Source organism: Mirounga angustirostris, unplaced genomic scaffold (genome assembly GCF_029215605.1).
Source record: "Mirounga angustirostris isolate CCGP_5_RB_7025 unplaced genomic scaffold, mMirAng1.0.hap1 SCAF_1, whole genome shotgun sequence".
Classification (NCBI taxonomy): Eukaryota; Metazoa; Chordata; class Mammalia; order Carnivora; family Phocidae; genus Mirounga; species Mirounga angustirostris.
The window spans coordinates 154,215,584-154,234,479 of NW_026991709.1; the positions used below are offsets into that span (position 1 = coordinate 154,215,584).

An 18,896-nucleotide genomic window follows, 5' to 3' on the forward strand; every position below is an offset into this window, starting at 1 on the left:
GTCAGAGGATCATTCTGGTAAGAGTGTATTTTATTTCAGCTCAATAAAGGGAATTCACACACACACAAAATGCTTTCAAAGGAATGCAGCTCTTTTCTCCATGAATATAGGCTTTGTAATTACTCTAGGAGATAATCAGAAATGACTTGACATAAAATGGTCTGAACAGATGACTAACAGGAAAATAATTTCTGCCAAAGGAAACAAATATTTTGTTACAAAACTGATTTACATGATACAAATGAGATAAACCTAAAGGTAACCAACTGTATTTCCTCATGAGAGGCATCCTGGTCATGCGAAAAGAAAGGCTCTGGAGTCCCACTAAACCTGTACCTCTTACTTTGTGTAACAAACGCACATTCTTAATTACTGCGGAGGCTCAGTTTTCTTATGAGTAAAATAGGCAGAGAGCACTGACTTCCTATGGTCACAGTGAAGACCTGTGCTTGGAACACCATAAACTAATATTAATTTTCTTTGTTCTTATGACAGATATTAGCATGATTACAATTGTGATATTTCTGTTGCAGTGCTGAAAAAATATGGGATATTCTTTTCATTGGCAAACTTTGATATAAGTCTCTCTTGAATAACAGAACCATCTTCACTAACAGTATTATTCTGGAATATTATAGTCCCTGGTAAACTTTACAAAGATCGTAATTAGATGTGGACATTAGTGGAGTTTTAAATTCTTCTCACTCATTAATTTTGAAAAATTTATCACTAATGTGTGTTATCTGTCTGTAATGTGTATAGGAACATCTGAATAACATACTAAATAAGTCTCAGAATTTCTTTTTTTTTTTTTTTTTTTTTTTTTTTTTTTTTTTTTTTTTTTTTTTAATTTTTTTTTTTAAGATTTTATTTATTTGAGACAGAGAGAATGAGAGAGAGCGAGAGCACATAAGAGGGGGGAGGGTCAGAGGCAGAAGCAGGCTCCCTGCCGAGCAGGGAGCCCGATGCGGGACTCGATCCAGGGACTCCAGGATCATGACCTGAGCCGAAGGCAGTCGCTTAACCAACTGAGCCACCCAGGCGCCCAAGTCTCAGAATTTCAAAACAATTTCTTTTTATGGAAATTCTGACTTGAACAAAATTATTATCTCCTGCCAAAAGTTATAGACTTTAAAAACAAAAAAAGGAGGAGAAATTTTGCATTGGGGCAGACATGGAAGGAAAATCAAAAGAGCAATGGCGGTCAATAAAATTAAAAAGAATGGGTGACGTTAGCAATGTTCACAATAAAATAATGTCAAACAAGGTCTTCCCTATCTCAAATTTAAAAATGAACATAAGCAATAAATAATTGCTATATGAAGTTTAGAGCAACTACTATTTTGCTTAACTAATGGCTTATCCATTTTCAGAGAGTGTTCAACATAAAATGGCTGTCTTATGTTTCAGAAATCAATCAAGTATTATGCTGCGAAGAAATAATTTTCTCAAGTTCAAAAATATTCTACCCAGTTTGGATTTCAGTTACATAATTTCCAAAGATGTCTTCCTTTAACAAATGGAAAATATAAGATCTTTAGTAAAGGAAAAGAGAATCAGTCAGTTATTAAGTGGGCAATCTTTTTTTTTTTTTTTTTAAAGATTTTAATTATTTATTTGGTGCAGAGAGAAGAGAACCCACAAGCAGGGGGAGTGGCAGGCAGAGGGAGAAGCAGGTTCCCTGCTGAGCAAGGAGCCCAACTCAGGACTCGATCCCAGGACGCCAGGATCATGACCTGAGCCGAAGGCAGATGCTTAACTGACTGGAGCCACCCAGGCGTCCCCCAAGTGGGTAATCTTGCTAAGCTGTCATAGTTTTGGCTTTATGATATATTAACTCTCGTAACATAAGCAGCTGGTAAAAACACGATTCCTCAGCCTCATAAATAAAGAGATTTTTTCCAATCATCAAAATTATAAATGACTAGGCCTGGGGACACAGATTCCTGAGCAGAGTAAGCAGGGCTTCCTTCCACAGGTGAGAGTGGCAAAGTATGGAATTTTAGAGCTCAGCCAGGGAAAGAAGGGTGTCCACATGGAGTGGTGACCAGGTGTGACCTGTCAGAGCCCAAGCAAGTTGAGGGTGTCCACGTGGAGTGGCAGAGCCCAGCAAGGTGAGGAGGTAGTGGCAGAGATCGAAAACTGGCTACATACAGGAGGATATTAAGGATGATGAAAGCCAGGTTTCTCAGTGTCAGAAAAAAGGGCTTTATCAATATGGAAAAGGAGGAAATTAGAATTAATCTTATGGTGCTAAATTGGAATTGGAGTAAACTCATAGCTTTTGATACAGAAATAAACAGATGTAAATCAGTGTGTGTATGCATACACCACACACACATTCCTTAGCTCTGGCCACTGAGAGGTCTTGGGAATAGTGATATCCCACTAGCAGTGAGTACACCTCATGCCCAGACTCTAGCCTTTAAAGACCACTTTCTATTAAATGAAACCAAAGATCGCTCCTTGGAGAAATGATTGATTCCAGGACTGAAGCAGGGACAGGACAACATTTTGTCATGCCAGCATGCAAGGATGGGGACATGTCAAAAGAACAGGTCAAATCAAAGACAATTTGAGCATCAAAATAAATGATCGTTACAAATTATAACCCACTGAATACAATGCAAACCATGAGTTCATACAGTTAGAAATTTGTGAATGAAACTTTTTAAATGAATAAATTTTAATACAGTTTTAAAGTACCTCCCCACAAGACTTATTAATTACAGAATGAGTAACTTCACAGTGGAGAAGCCTGGTAAGCACCACCATAATCAAGTGACCAAAGTTTATATCACCAAAGGGCAAAGTGAAATTGTGTATTACCTGAAGAATGCACTATCACTTCTGGGACACTGATGCCAAGAGCACATGACCTGAATCCAATCACGAGAAAACATCAGACAAACCTAAATTGAGGGAAATGCTACAAAATAATTGGTCTCTGACCTTCAAAAGTGCCACGGTCACAAGAACAAAGGAAAGACTGAACACTGAAGAAGACAATAGAGACATGATTGAATGCAATGTGAGATTCTGAAGTGGATCCTCTGGCTAGAAGGTATCACTGGGACAACTGACAAAACTCTAATGGGGTTAATGGGCAGGTGGTTATTAATGTACTGATGATAATTACCTGATTTGGATGAGTATATTGTGGTTATGTGGGAGAATGTCTTTGTTTATGGAAAGTACATCCTAAAGTATTTGGGGTGATCAGTTTGACAGCTTACCCTCAAATGGCTCAAGGAAAAGTTTTTGTGTTGTATCATCTTTTACGCTTTTGTTAAAAAAAAAAAAAAAAAAAAAAATATATATATATATATATACACACACACATATATATTGCAGCCAAGGCAAGAAATGTCAGTGGAACCAATTTGGTCTGCCAGCGTGTGACCTCTGTACATAAATAATTTAAGAACAATTAAAGCTGCCAAAACTAGGTCTCAGTTTACCATGCTGTTGCAGCAAGGGAGGGTTTAAAGGACACGCTCATGCTAGGTCCAATTTATTCCCTCCTGTTTTGCTGCTATTGTGACTAAACCTCAGTAACAGAGTTAACCACTTGTGAAAAATCAAAACACACCAAAGTGAATCATTTTGGCAATTTTATAGATTCTTATGTAATTCAGACTTAGTTTGGCAAGTTGTCATAATTTTGCCTTTGTGGTAACTGTGATATATTAAGACTCTTAAAATGACATATTGGTAAAAACATGATTCGTCAACCTTACTGGTAATCAAAGAAATAAAAATGAAGAGATTTTTCCACTTACCAAATTACAAAAATTAAAAAAATATTTCTGATATCTAAGTTCTCAGTCTTCCTAATAATTAAGGAAATGCTCATTAGGATGGACTATTTTATATCCATCATGGTGATGGATGTCAAAATTTTAAAAGGTCTGAACATTCTGTGCTGGTGAGGAAATCAGCACTACCTAAACTGGCCAAGTGTTTTGAGTTGGTAATTGGGTAGTAACTCTAAAAATTTCAACTTACATTATCTCTTAATCGAGCAATTCTATCTCTAGGAATCTCTTAGAGTAAATTACTTATGTATGTGCATAAAAGTTTATGCAGAATATGTTCACTGACAGCAATACTGGGGGAACAAAGGAAAACAAAAACTACCTAAGTATAGTATCATGAGACTGGTAAGGGGGGTACTTTCAAATTTACCCACATAGTTATCTATTACTTTATATTACTTGAGTCTTCAATAAAAAAAATTAATGAATTATGTAATTTGTAGAGAATAAATGTAATTCCTTATTAAAAATACCTAAACCATTTGCAATGTTTTATATCAGTCTTTATACATTTTATGTGAACCTAACTGCGTACTGTAATTGGAAGGGCAGGTAGGTAGCACATCTCCACCCTCTTTCAGATGTGACACTCTGGACAGTCAAACAAATACCAGGCTGGACAGCTTAGTAAGTGTTAAAACTTAGTCCTATGCCCTTGTTCCGAGCCACTGTGAGTGTAAGAGCTCGTCCCACACCCTTGGTAGAAGCCACTGAAAGTGTAGAGCTCGTCCCAAGCTGGCTCCAAATTCTAATGGTAGCTTACCTCCCATTTGGTCTTGAATGCATCTTACTAGAGTTTATGATTTCACACTTTATTAAAGGGCTATTATGAAGAATGGGTAGTTCTTCAAAGGGTTTTGTCATGCTGGTATAAAAATTAATGACTGAATTGTGTCTAGAGATAAACTAAATTTATAAGCTACAATTGATTTCAGTTGTTTCTGGGCAGTCAGTAAGGTTTTCCTGATTTTGAGGATGATCTCAGGATTACCCTGTTTCTCATTCTGGGGTAGAAAACTATCAAACCACTAGAAATGAGCTCCTAAAAGATGGGAGAAACATTCCCATCCCAAAGCTCCTTACTTCTTCGGGAGTTATAATAAAAGAGCATGTGTATTTCTTTTGTTTCATTGATTACCAGTCCTCTAAAACACAAAATATGACCCAGAACCTACCATCAGGAAACTGGTCGGCATCATCATCAAACATGGCTTCCTTGAGGGCAGACTTATTGAAGGGACTGATGCTATCTGAGTAGTTATATGGATTATAGTCTCGAGCGCGAGGAGAGGAGTGAGCAGGCATTGAATGGAGCAATGAAGCTTTATTATCAAGGGCTGTTTGGCTTGAGTCAGTAGCATCACCTCCTGCTCTTGGGTCAGGCATCCCTGGACCACCACAGATCTATTAATGGGGAGGAGAAGGCATAGGAAATTAATTCATTTTTCAAAAAACATTTATTTATTTTATTTAATTTATGAGAAAGTGGGGGTAGGGACAGAGGGAGAGAGAGAGAAAGAAGGGGTTCAACTTCACGACCCGACCCTGAGATCATGACCTGAGCTGAAATCAAGAGTCAGATGCCTAAACCGACTGAGGCACCCAGGCATCCTACAGATTAATTCATTTTTAAGTATCTCTTTGAAATTCTAAAGATGTTTCTCTACTGCTTCAAAGTCTATTTTAAAAAAGGTAATAAACAGCTGAAAAAAATTAAGTAATGAAATCAACATAAGTTAAAACTTATTTAAAATAAAATGTCAACATTTAAAGATGTAAACCCCCCCCCACAGCTGTGAGGGCAAATAAAAATCATAAAAGAATGCTGTTTCTAATGATTCCTATAGTTCCCTTGCTAATGGCTTGACCAAACAATATTCAGTGGGATTACCAAAAGCTTCTCTATGCCAGTTAAAGATATAAAAGGACTTTCATTAGCAACACAGAACTAAAAGCTGCCAGAGTCCATTATTAAGGTAGTAAATTACACAATGACAACATGTCAACAAAGTACAAGAGAATAAAATTTTTTTTTAAAAAAATGGCCTCAAGGACTATAACTTTTGAAAAGATGCCTGATGAAGTTTGAATGCATTAACATACTTACCAAAACATCAATACTAACACTGATACTAATACTAGTATGAAAATCATTACTACCATCAATATCACCACCGTCACTGTCTACTCACAGCAACTATGTCTTAAGCCATTACTTAGGTGCTTTACAAATATTGTTCAAATATGTACTGTGCTCCTACTGCGTGCCAGGCATTATTCCTTGCAGTGGGGCTATATTAGTGAACAAAAGAGAGAATGATGTCCACTTTCATGGAGTTTACATTCTAGTGGGGGGACAGATATTTACAAACATAATGAATGAGTAAAGTATACGGTATGGTAGAAGGTGATTAGTGTATGGGAGGCAGTGCAGGATTAAAGGGATCATGAGTACTGTGGTGGGAGGAAGGAGGGTGCAGATTAGATTAGGGTCAGAGTAAGCCATTTGAACAAAGACTTGAAGGAAGTGAGGAAATCAGCCATCGAGCTATCTGGAGGAAAGATGTCTAAGACAGAGTGAATAGCCAAGACAAAGGCCCTGAGGCAAGAGCATGCCCAGGGAGTTCAAGGAATAGCAAGGGGGCCAGTGTGGTTGGAGCAGAGGAAAGTAGATGAGACCAGACGGGTAACAGGGGGAAAAGCCTATTGCGTAGACTTTGGCTTTTATTCGGACCTCCTATGGAGTTATAAGTCAAGGAGTGAGAACGGATGACAGGAGGCCAATGGGCACAATCAAGAAGGCCAGTTAGGTGCCTATTTTAATAACCCAGGTGAGAGAATTGATGATGATGTTTCAAGCCAGAATAGCAGGGATGGGAAGTGGATAGATTTTGGATATATTCTGAAAACAGAACCAGCAGATTTCCTGATAGAGTATGGAGGATGACAGAAAGAGAGGCGACAAGGACAACTCCTTGGTCCAAGGTTTTTGGCTGAGCAACTTGTGCTGCTATCAACTGAAACAGAAAAGAGGAGCTCTAGGGGAAAAGATGAGAAGTTCAAACAAGCAGCTGGATGTAGCTAATGAGTCATATAATTTATTACACTTACAGTAACTTTTAAGGTAGGCAGTAATATCCTTATTTTCTTAATGAAGATATTGAGGCTTAGAAGTGAAAATATATGATTAGTTAATAACTGCCAGGAACTGAAATTTAAACTCACTTCTGCCAGAATCCACTGTTTGAGCTCCCCACACTGTATCCTGCTATTTCTGAGGAAAAAAAAAGTCTCAAGCAGTGATTTGTATTACTAAACTGTTATTGCTACTTCATGTAGCTTTTGCGGTGGGGAACCTCAAATCTGAGTGGTAAGCTGGTTTTTGGCACCCAGTTTAGTAGGACCATCTGCCAGATAGGCATTGGGAGAAAAACAACAGCAGGAAAGCAGTCAGGAAGGCAGAGGAGGGAGCCCTTTAGAGATGTGCTGAAGCACTGCAGAGTTCTACAATTCTGCAAACACTGAGGAACCACAGATTCCGTAGGAAATGGGATGGCTTGTTTTGAGCAAAGTCTTCAGCAGCAGTGTACAAAACAACTACTCTTTTTTCCCCCTCCCCGACCCAAAACAACTACTCTTTGTATGATGGCAGAAGCAACAAACTAAACAATATTCACCAATGGGTCATAACATTCTCAACTGGAGCCCTACAAACTGATGATGCAAATCTCTATCACTACACTTAATGGGAAAATAAATACCTAAATGTATTTAGTCTTATAAGACTCATGTGATCTGGCCCATGTGCCACCCCCCAACTCTTTCACAACAGCCCAACAACACTGTCTTTCGTCCCAGTTCCCAACTATGCAAAACTTGTTCCCATCTACATGTCTTTGCACTTGCCACTTCTTTTATGGAATTATTCTCTCCTAGATCTTGTATGGCTTTATTTATTCTCAAAGCAAATGCCACTGACTGGGAGAGGTCTTCCCTGACCAAATAATCTAAAATAGATTTACTTTGTGTTCTAACATAAAATTCAATAGTACTCATCTCTATCTGAAAATTTATAAGGAACTTGAAGGCAGCAACTTTGCCTTGTTAAATCCAAGACCCAGAACAGTGCCTGGCATGTGTAGATACTCAGTGAATGCTTGCAGAGTGACTGATCCCTTAAAAAGTTACATCTGAAAAATGACAGAAAGCAAAGTTAAAAAAAAAAAAAAAATCCAACAAAGATCTCTTAATGAGGGGCACCTGGGTGGCTCAGTCAGTTCAATGTCTGACTCTTGATTTCAGCTCAGGTCACAATCACAGGGTCATGGGATTGAGCCCTGCGTCAGGCTCCCTGCTGGACATGAAGCCTGCTTAAGAATCTCTCCCTCGAGCGCCTGGGTGGCTCAGTTGGTTAAGCGACTGCCTTCGGCTCAGGTCATGATCCTGGAATCCCGGGATCGAGTCCCGCATCAGGCTCCCTGCTCGGCGGGGAGTCTGCTTCGTCCTCTGACCCTATCCCCTCTCATGTGTTCTCTCTCTCTCAAGTAAATAAATAAAATCTTTAAAAAAAAAAAAAAAAAAAAAAGAATCTCTCCCTCTCCCACTGACCTCCCCCTGCCCTGCTTGAGCTTACTCTCTCTCTCAAATAAATAATTAATCTTAAAAAAAAACACCTCTTAATGGAAAAGCCTGCAATGTAAGAATATTCAAATACTCACAGAATCACTATCATCTTTTTTAGAATCCCTTTTCAATGGCTCATTCATATCTTCTTGACTACGGAAGCTGAAATTCTGAATTGCTTCAGTGACACCTCTAAGAGAGCTATAAATATCTTCAGAGTTCATATTTTCTGTGTCATAATCAAATGCACTATGAAAAAGACAACTAATTATTTATGTATAGTTTTAAAACACAAACACATTTGAGATTATGTAGGATCCCCAAAACATAATTAGCAAAACAAAACCAAACCTGACAACTTTAAATGGTTAAGGTATATGTCCCCTTGTCCACCCCCCAAGGGCAGCTTATAACGACTCTAAATGCATAGCCCTTAACACCCGGTTTGTCTGTCACCTTCAAAAATGTTCCGATTAACCAGGGGTCAGCAAACCATGACCTCTGAAATCTAAAAATGTTTACTTTTTAAATGGTTGAGAGAAAAGTCAAAATAACATTTCCTAACACTTTTCCAATGAAAATCATATAAAATTCTTATTTCAGTGTCTATAAATTAAATCGTATTGGAACCAGCAACACTTATTTATTCAGGTATCTGCTACAGCTATTTTCCACACTGTAACAGCAAAACTGAGTAGAGGTAACAAAGACTGCATGGCCCACAAGGCCTGAAATATTTACCATATGGCCCTTTACAGAAAGTTTGCTAACTCCTGTGATTAACTGACAATAATGGTACAGCTGAAAGAGAAGATAAATGTATTTTACACAAATTTATAGGAAGGAAGAGAAGTTTTAACACTGAACATATATGTTACTGACATTACTTCTATAGTCAAATTCTAAAACTCAACTGAAGCTGGAATTTAGCCATCAAATTGTTACGTGTGTCACAAGGAATAATAACCTAGATGTTAAGTTTGCAATGTATTTTTCTTCCTTAGATGCTGATGAAGTATCCTATAAATTGTAATAAATATGATGAAGCATGCTATGATATATGGCTAATAAAATCAAGTTAATAACTATGTTAGTAAATATGGACTACTATGCAAATGATTACTTATTTTTATTTATTTATTTATTTATTTAAGATTTTATTTATTTGCGAGAGAGAGAATGAGAGACAGAGCATGAGAGAGAGGAGGGTCAGAGGGAGAAGCAGACTCCCTGCTGAGCAGGGAGTCCGATGTGGGACTCGATCCAGGGACTCCAGGATCATGACCTGAGCCGAAGGCAGTTGCTTAACCAACTGAGCCATCCAGGTGCCCGCAAATGATTTTTTAAAAGGCCAGCAAAAGGGAAAAAATATTAAGAACTTCATCTTAAATACAGCCAATGCTTGAACTGCATAAGTGTGTGAAAATTCTACACAGCTTATATTTTAGATTAAGGACCAATCTCACAGTCACATTCTTTCCTAAAGACACAGACATAATGCCATTTTATATTTAGCCTTTCCTTCTTTTTTCTTCTCTATTTTTGATTTTGTCTATAAGCATATCTGAGAAACATAACTACTCCATTTAATGCTTCAAGCACTAATTTACAAAAGCTGTGTAAGTTTTCTTTTCACTTACATAAAAATTAGATATCCTATGCATTATTTTCATTTAAAAGGTTAGTTTTGGAATATACTTAAAGTTTTTTGAATCTGCTAAGTTTCTATGTGTCAACAAGACCTTTCAAGTCAAGTGGAAATCAAGTGGAATTATATTAGTGTCTGTTGTCTAAGAATGGGAATCGGCAAACACAAGCCATGATGGAAAATAACCCTTTTATTACCTTGGAGATAAAGTATTCTGTGATGTATTGGTAGGAGAAGTAAGAGGACTGGACCAGTTGGCTGGCGAACGTGGTGTTGGTCTCGTCAAAGGACTCCCCATGGAACCCTGATTGGGGGAGTCAAGTAAATATTAACATACGACAGGTTAAGTTCAACTAAAAGGCTCTTAAGGAAGCCATGCAATCAAGAAGTTGAACAATATGAAAGAGCCATATTTGTAGGTCAGTATTTTAAATAATCAGGTACTTATCTTTGCTTTCGATAGGGAAAAACTTTCTCCCCATTCAGAAATCTACCTCTTTAGTCTTTTTTGTTTTCTTCACCTACTTCCTGCTCTCAAATATTATCAACATCTTCCTTCTCACAGATTCAACAGGATCCCAAACTATTTTAATTAATTAATTTTTAAATTAAAAAAATTATTTTTTAAGTAGGCTCCCTGCCCTACATGGGGCTTGAACTCATGACCCTGAGATTGAGAGTCGCATGCTCTACAGACTGAGCCAGCCAGATACTCCCCTCAAACTGACAATTTTAAATTAGCCTCTCATTCTAAGCCAATTTCCTTCCTCCAACCATTACTAATATTCAAATTTTATTCCTCCTTGAGTTTGCTTTATAAATGATTTTCGCAAAGTAAAATTTGTTATTATTATTTTGCCTACCTCTTAAGATATAAACAATCCCTCTCCTTTTAAAAAGATAACCAACTTTAGTCCCAAGAAATTGTTCTAGATTGTTTTTAACCCTCAGACTTTACATTAAGCCTGCCATAAGTGCATCTAATTTTTCTTTATACATGATCAAATACGTCTTTTTAAAACTTAAGTTTAATTTTTTAGGCATATTATGTAAATGATTCTTGCCATTTAGGTACATATAACACTGTAATGTTTCATTTATTCAGACCTTACCTCCCCAAAACAAAATTCTGTATTCAAGCAACTATGGACCCACAAACACCTTCTTTTAAAGCCCTACCTTCTTAGGATCTTATTGTTAACCAAATCATCCCTTCTAGTCCTCAAATAAGGACTGGTTTGCTTTCCTTGTTCATACCCTGGCCATCGTTCACCACCAACCAAATGTATACCAAATTACAACATAAACATGACAAGCCTAAGGACTATGTTCTTTCCAGGACTGTATTTAATACTGCTTAGGAGATGTTGCCTAATACAGATGTAAAAATTATACACTTGGATCAAAAGTTTGCTTCATGTAAAAGAAAGCAATTGCTGTTGAAACCATCACATCACATAACAGTCAAGAAAATAACTGAAAGATACCTGGGTTCCATTTCCAGTGTTTCGTAGGTGATTATGAAGAAGCTTTGTAGCACCATCCTGAAAAGTTTTTGGTAAAGCTCCTAATAACATTGTAAACTCTGGGGTATTGAGTTCAAATAAGGAAATCAGCACTGACTGTGCTGCCTAGAAAACAAAGACATAGAATAAGTAGAGATGTATATTTTGGTTACTCAAAGGAGACAATTTTCTTCACTCAACAATTCCGTTCAATAGCATTAGGCCATCTTTCCCACAGAAAAAGATGTCCTTATATGCTTCCAAATTTCTTTGTTGGGAGAGTAAGAAAATTATTGGCCTGCCATTTATTTTTTGAAGGTAAGAAGGGAATATAAAGAATGTCACAAATACAATCTAGCACTCAATGGCAAAAGTTAACTGGTTTCTGGGGTTATTCTACCAATATATGCTACTTCTTCAGTTTTCCTCATAAATGATTACAAGAAGAGAGATGGATGGAAATATACAAGTACAGGTATCCTACACCTTTCAAAGGTTCACACTACACCACTCTGCTTTTATGAAAGACCTACAACAGTACCAAAAGAAAAACAAAGAAGTTCTTCACTTTTACATTTAAGGCAAAAAGCAAAAATAGTATTCAGCATTTGTTTTGCAGTGAGCCTTTATAAAGGCAGCACTCATTCTGAGCAGTGAGAATGGTACCACCAAGCTCCTTCCCCAGGAACTACACTCAGCATCAAGCCACCATAGTATTGTTGAATTGTGTATGTAAGCATCTGTGCTTTATCTTGATTTATTTTGTGTGTCTGTTAGCAAGATGTATCCTGAGGTATCAGAAAAGCCTAAAAGATGCTATGTTTTTGGGTCTGGGAAGTCTGAGAAGTTTTTCCATATGAATTAATGGAATTGCTTCCTTGCTTTACACCATTTTGGCATATGAAAGGTTTCACAGGAACATTCTACTTTAGATAGTGGGGGAACCCTGTATATCCCCCTAAGCTATACAAAGTCCATTCAGAGCAACTTAATACTTTACTATTCATTTTATATAAATGGAAAATAATGTTTTGGTGGAAATGGGAACAAAACAAAGCTTATTCAGATCAGTTAAGAAAACTTATAAATTTACTTTCTTCTTTTAACGAAATCAACAGAACTACTGAAAGCCAAACTCTGAAATTCAGATTACCATAGAAACTTAACTGAGAGGAGGAAGAAATCCAAATAGTTCACAATCATGACTCAGATGAAAATATGTGTATCTTGTCCTGGACCTTTTCAGACCCCATTCTATGAAAACCTAAGTGTTCTATGTTTATGATACCTGAATATAAAATACTAGGGGAATGGTTAAATTATGTTACATTGGAGCAATGGCACACTATACAACACAGCCTTGAAAGATGATGGAACTCTATACATGAAGAAATTGGGAGAGGGCGATCATATACCGCTGAAGGAAAAATATAATAAACAGGAAAAAAAATAAGAAAAATATAATAAAACAACAGCTATAATATAAGCCCAATATACATTGTGTGGGTATGTCCTCGAACATGTTAATAGTACTTAAATAAAACTACTTCTATTTGGGGGGCGCCTGGGTGGCTAAGTCAGTTAAGTGCCTGATTCTTCATTTTGGTTCAGGTCATGACCTCAAGTACTGTGAGACAGAGCCTTGTGTCAGGCTCCACACTCAGCAGGGAGTTTGCTTGAGATTCTCCGCCTTCTCTTTCTCCCTCTGCCCCTCCTCCCCCTCGCACAAGCATTCTCTCTGAAATAAAATCTTAAAAAAAAAACAACAAAAAACTATTTGTATTTTGAAACAAAACTTTATGATCCTGTGTTTTTGGAACAACACTGAAACTGCCTCAAGTTACTCTAAGCAAATGAATTAATGATTGTTAAGGTATACTTTATTCCATCTAGGCTTTATTTTGGTGTAGGAAACTCAGCTTTCTTTCCCTGCAGAGGTAGAGAGGCCAACTGTTCTAAGACCATTTTCCAATGCATATATCCTTCCCTCATGAAGTGACACCCTTATCATGAATTAACTTCCTATATAAACCAAACTGTTTCTGATCCTCTGATCCTTTGTGTTCTATTGATCTATATGTCTATTTCTGCATTAATATGGGTTTAAGTTGTATGATTTAAAATGCAGTATTTTTAGTATATTCTGATAAAGTCCTTCATTTTTGTTAATTTATATTTTAGTGTCATATTTGCTTTACTAGATGCATTTTTATTTATTCATTTATTTACTTATTTCACAACATAAATCAGGTCTTCATTAGAATACTGTATTCCATTTCTTTTTTCTTAAGCTTTTATTTTAATTCTAGTTAGTTAACATACAGTGTCAGTGTTATTACTTTCAGGTATACAATACAGTAATTCAACAATTCCATACATCACTCGGTGTTCATCAAAAGTGCACTCTGGGGCGCCTGGGTGGCTCAGTTGGTTAAGCGACTGCCTTCGGCTCAGGTCATGATCCTGGAGTCCCGGGATCGAGTCCCGCATTGGGCTACCTGCTCAGCAGGGAGTCTGCTTCTCCCTCTGACCCTCCTCCCTCTCATGCTCTCTGTCTCTCATTCTCTCTCTCTCAAATAAATAAATAAAATCTTAAAAAAAAAGTGCACTCCTTAATCCCCATCACCTATTTAACCCATCCCCCGACCAATCTCCCCTCTGGTAACCTTCAGTTTGTTTTTTCTTTTTAAAGATTTTTTTTTTTTAAGATTTTATTTATTTATTTGACAGAGAAAGACACAGCGAGAGAGGGAACACAAACGGGGAGTGGGAGAGGGAGAAGCAGACTCCCTGCTGAGCAGGGAGCCCGATGCGGGACTCGATCCAGGGACTCCAGGATCATGACCTGAGCCGAAGGCAGTCACTTAACCAACTGAGCCACCCAGGCGCCCCTCTTTTTAAAGATTTTTTTTAAGTAATATCTACACCCAACGTGGGGCTTGAACTTATAACTCCGGGATCAAGAGTCACATGCTCCACCAACTGAACCAGCCCGATGCCCCTTCAGTTTATTCTTTATAGTTAAGAGTCTGTTTCTTGGTTTCTTTTTTTCCCCCTTTGCTTGTTTTGTTCCTTAAATTCCACATATGAGTGAAATCATACAGTATTTCTCTTTCTCTGACTTATTTTGCTTAGCATTATACTCTCTAGTTCCATCCATGTCATTGTAAACGTCAAGATTCCATTTTTTTTATGGCTGAATAATATTCCATTGTATATATATACATACAACATCTTTATCCACTGATGGACACGGGCTGCTTCCATAATTTGGCCATTGTAAATAATGCTGCTATAAACATAGGGGTGCATGTATCCCTTTGAATTAGTGTTCTTATATTTTTTGGGTAAATACCAATATTGCAATTCCCGGATCATAGGGTAGTTCTGTTTTTAATTTTCTTGAGGAACCTCCATACAGTGGCTGCACCAATTTGCATTCCCACCAACAGTGCAAGAGGGTTACTCTCCACATCCTCGCCAACACTTGTTTCCTGTGTTGTTGATTTTAGCCATTTTGACAGGTGTGAGATGATATCTTGTTGTAGTTTTGATTTGCATTTCCCTGATGATGAGTGATGTGGAGCATCTTTTCATGTGTCTGTTGGCCATCTATATGTCTTCTTTAGAGAAATGTCTGCTCATGTCTTCTACCCATTTTTAAATCAGATTGTTTTTTGGGTACTGAGTTGTATTAAGTTCTTTATATATTTTGGAGGTTTGTGGCAACACTGCTGAGCAAGTCTATTGGCGCACGTTTTCAAATAGCATTTACTCACTCCATGTCTCTGTTACATTTTGGTAATCCTCGCAACATTTCAAACTTTTTCATCCTTATATTTGTATGGTGATCTGTGATCAGTGATCTCTGATGTTACTATTGTAATTGTTTTGGGGTACCACAAATCATGTTTGTATGAGATGGTGAATATAATCACTAAATGTTGTGTGTGTTCTGACTTCTCCATTGACCAGCCATTCCCATCTCTTTCCCTTTCCTTGGGCCTCCTTGTTCCCTGAGACACAATTGATTGAAATGAGGCCAATTAATGGTTCTATGATGGCCTTTAAATGTTCAAGTGAAAGAAAGAGTTGCGTGTGTCTCACATTAAATCAAAAGCTAGAAATGATTAAGCTTAGTGAGGAAGGCAGAGATAGGCCAAAAGCTAGGCCTCTTGTGACAAACAGCCAACTTGTGACTGCAAAGGAAAGGTTCTTGACTCCAGTGAACACACAAATGATAAAAAAGCAACACAGCTTTATTGCTGATACAGAGACAAAGTTTTAGTGGTCTGGATAGAAGATCAAAGCGGCCACAATACTCCCTTAAGCCAGAGTGTCGTCCAGAGCAAGACCCTAACTATCTTCAGTTCTGCTGAGATTGGTGAGGAAGCCATGGAAGTTTGAAGCCAGAAGTTGGTTCATGAGGTTTAAGGAAAGAAGCCATCTCCATCATAACATAAAATTGCACGGTGGAACAGCAAAGTGCTGATACAGAAGTTCCAACAAGTTATTCAGAAGATCTAGCTAGGACGATTCATGAAGGTAGCTACACTAAGCAACAGATTTTCAATGTAGACGGAACAGCCTTATGTTAGAATAAGATGCCATCTAGGACTTTCACAGCTAGAGAGAAGTCAATGCCTGGCTCTAAAGGACAGGGTGACTCTCTTGTTATGGGCTAATGCAGTCTGTGACTTTAAGTTGAAGCCACTGCCTCACTTACCATTGTGAAAATCCTAAGGCCCTTGGGAATTATGCTAAATCCACTCTCCTGTGCTCTCTAAATGGAACAACAAAGCCTGGGGGAGAGCACGTCTATTTACAACATGGTTTCCTGAATATTTTAAGCCACTGCTGAGACCTACTGCTGAGAAAAAAAAGATTCCTTTCAAAATATTACTGCTCGTTGACAATGCACCTGGTCATGCAAGAGCTGCAATGGAGATGTACAATGAGAATTACTGTTGTCTTCATGCCTGCTAACACAATATCTATTCTGCAGCCCATGGATCATGGAGTAATTCTGACTTTGAAGACTTATTACTTAAATACATTTTGTAAGGCTATAGCTGCCACAGATAGTGATTCCTATGATGGATCTGGGCAAAGTAAATTGAAAACCTTCTGAAAAAGGATTTGCCATTCTAGATGCCATTTAGAACATTTGTGATTCCTGGGAAGAGATCAAAATATCAACATTAACAGGAATTTGGAAAAAGTTGATTCCAACCCTCATGGATAACTTTGAGTGGTTCAAGACTTCAGTGGAGGGCATACTGCAGATGTAGTGGAATTAGCAAGAGAATTAGAAGTGAAGCCTGAAGATGTGACTGAATTGCTGCTATCTCATGACAAAACTGGAAGAGATGAGTTGTTTCTTACGGATGAGCAAAGAAAGTGTTGTTTGAGATGCAATCTATTCCTGGTGAATAGTTGTGAAGACTGTTGAAATAACAACAAAGGATTTAGAATATTACATAAACTAGTTGGTAAAGCCGCAGCAGGGTTTGAGAGGACTGACTCCAATTTTGAAAGAAACTCTATGGGTAAAATGCTATTAAACAGCATCTCATACTACAGAGAAATTGTAAAAGGAAGAGTTGATGCAGCAAACTTCATTTTTGTCTTCTTCTTCTTTTTAAATATTTTATTTATTTATTTGACAGAGAGAGAGACAGCGAGAGAGGGAACACAAGTAGGGGGAGTGGAAGAGGGAGAAGCAGGCTTCCAACAGAGCAGGGAGCCTGATGCAGGGCTCAATCCCAAAGACCCTGGGATCACGACCCGAGCCGAAGGCAGACACTTAATGACTGAGCCACCCAGGTGCCCCATTTTTGTCTTATTTCTTCAAATGAATTCGAAATGATTTTTATTTTGAATTATTTAAAAACAATTTTTAAAACTTGAGTAGAGTTGACACACAATGTCACATTGGTTTCACGTGTACAACATGATGATTTAACTTGTTATGCTATGCTCACCACAAGTGTAGCTACCATCTGTCAACATACACCATTACAATATCACTGATTACATTTCCTTTGCTGTGCCTCTTATAACCGTGACCTATTCATTCCATAACTGGGAGCCTGTATTTTCCATTCTCCTTCACCCATTTTCCCTATCCCCCATCCCTTTCTCTCTGGCAACCATCAGTTTGTTTTCTGTATTTATGGTCTGATTCTGCTTTTTGTTTATTCATTTGTTTTGTTTTTTAGATTCCATGTAAGTGAAATTACATGGTATTTGTCTTTTTCAATCTGACTTATCTCACTCAGCATAATATCCTTCAGGCCCATCCATGCTGTTGCAAATGTCAACATCTCCTCCTTTTTTATGGCTGCTAACAGTCACCGTATATGAATACCTAATCTTTATCCATTCATCTATCAAGAGACACTTGAATTGCTTCCATATCTTGGCTATTGTAAATAATGCTGCAAATAATGCTGCAATAAATACAGGGGTGCAAATATCTTTTCAAATTACCATTTTCATTTTCCTTGGGTAATACCCAGTAGTGTCTACGGTATTTCTATTTCTGTTTGAGAAATCTCCATACTGTTTTTCCACCACTGCTGCTTTCTTTCAAGAAACTGCCACAGCCACCCCAACCTTTGGCAACCACCACCCTGATCAGTAAACACTGAGACAAGACCCTCCACCTGCCAAAAGATTAAGACTCTGAATTCTTAGGTGATGGTTAGCATTTTTTGGCAGTATTTTTAAATTAAGGTATGTACATTTTTTTAGACATAATGCTATTGCACACTTACAGACCACAGCATAGTGCAAAGATAACTTTCATATACAATGGGAAATGAAAATATTCATGTGACTAGGCTTTACTGCAGTAGTCTGGAACTGAATCTGCAGTATTTCTGAGGTTTCAAAACCTAAACTAGGTTTTAAAATCAGGAAGTGTGAAGTCCTCTTACTTTGTTCTTTTTCAAGATTGTTTTGGCTATAATGGAACCCTTGCAATTCCATATGAATTTGGAATCAGCTTGTAAATTTCTACAAATTTCTGGGATTTTGATAGGCATTACATCTCACCTGTGGATCACTTTGGGCAGTATTGCCAACTTAACAATATTAAATCTTCCCATCCATGAACATGAATGTTTTTCAGTTTATTTAAATCATTAATTTCTTTCAAAACTATTTTGTAGTTTCTATATAAATTTTGCACTTCTGGGGCGCCTGGGTGGCTCAGTTGGTTAAGCGACTGCCTTCGGCTCAGGTCATGATCCTGGAGTCCCGGGATCGAGTCCCGCATCGGGCTCCCTGCTTGGCGGG

General features: G+C 37.7%; 1 protein-coding gene across 19 annotated transcripts in view; it reads right to left on the reverse strand.

Annotated features, from left to right (window-relative positions):
• Positions 1-18,896, reverse strand: part of CLASP2 (cytoplasmic linker associated protein 2) — a 184,359-nt gene that overhangs the window by 12,867 nt on the left and 152,596 nt on the right. For all 19 annotated transcript variants that reach the window (XM_045904135.3, XM_045904129.3, XM_064590567.1 and 16 more), the window contains 4 exons: positions 11,577-11,720; positions 10,287-10,393; positions 8,537-8,690; positions 4,994-5,222 (listed from right to left, as the gene is read on the reverse strand). In XM_045904135.3, coding sequence (XP_045760091.1) covers positions 4,994-5,222; positions 8,537-8,690; positions 10,287-10,393; positions 11,577-11,720 — 634 coding nt within the window. The remainder of the gene's footprint in view (positions 1-4,993; positions 5,223-8,536; positions 8,691-10,286; positions 10,394-11,576; positions 11,721-18,896) is intronic.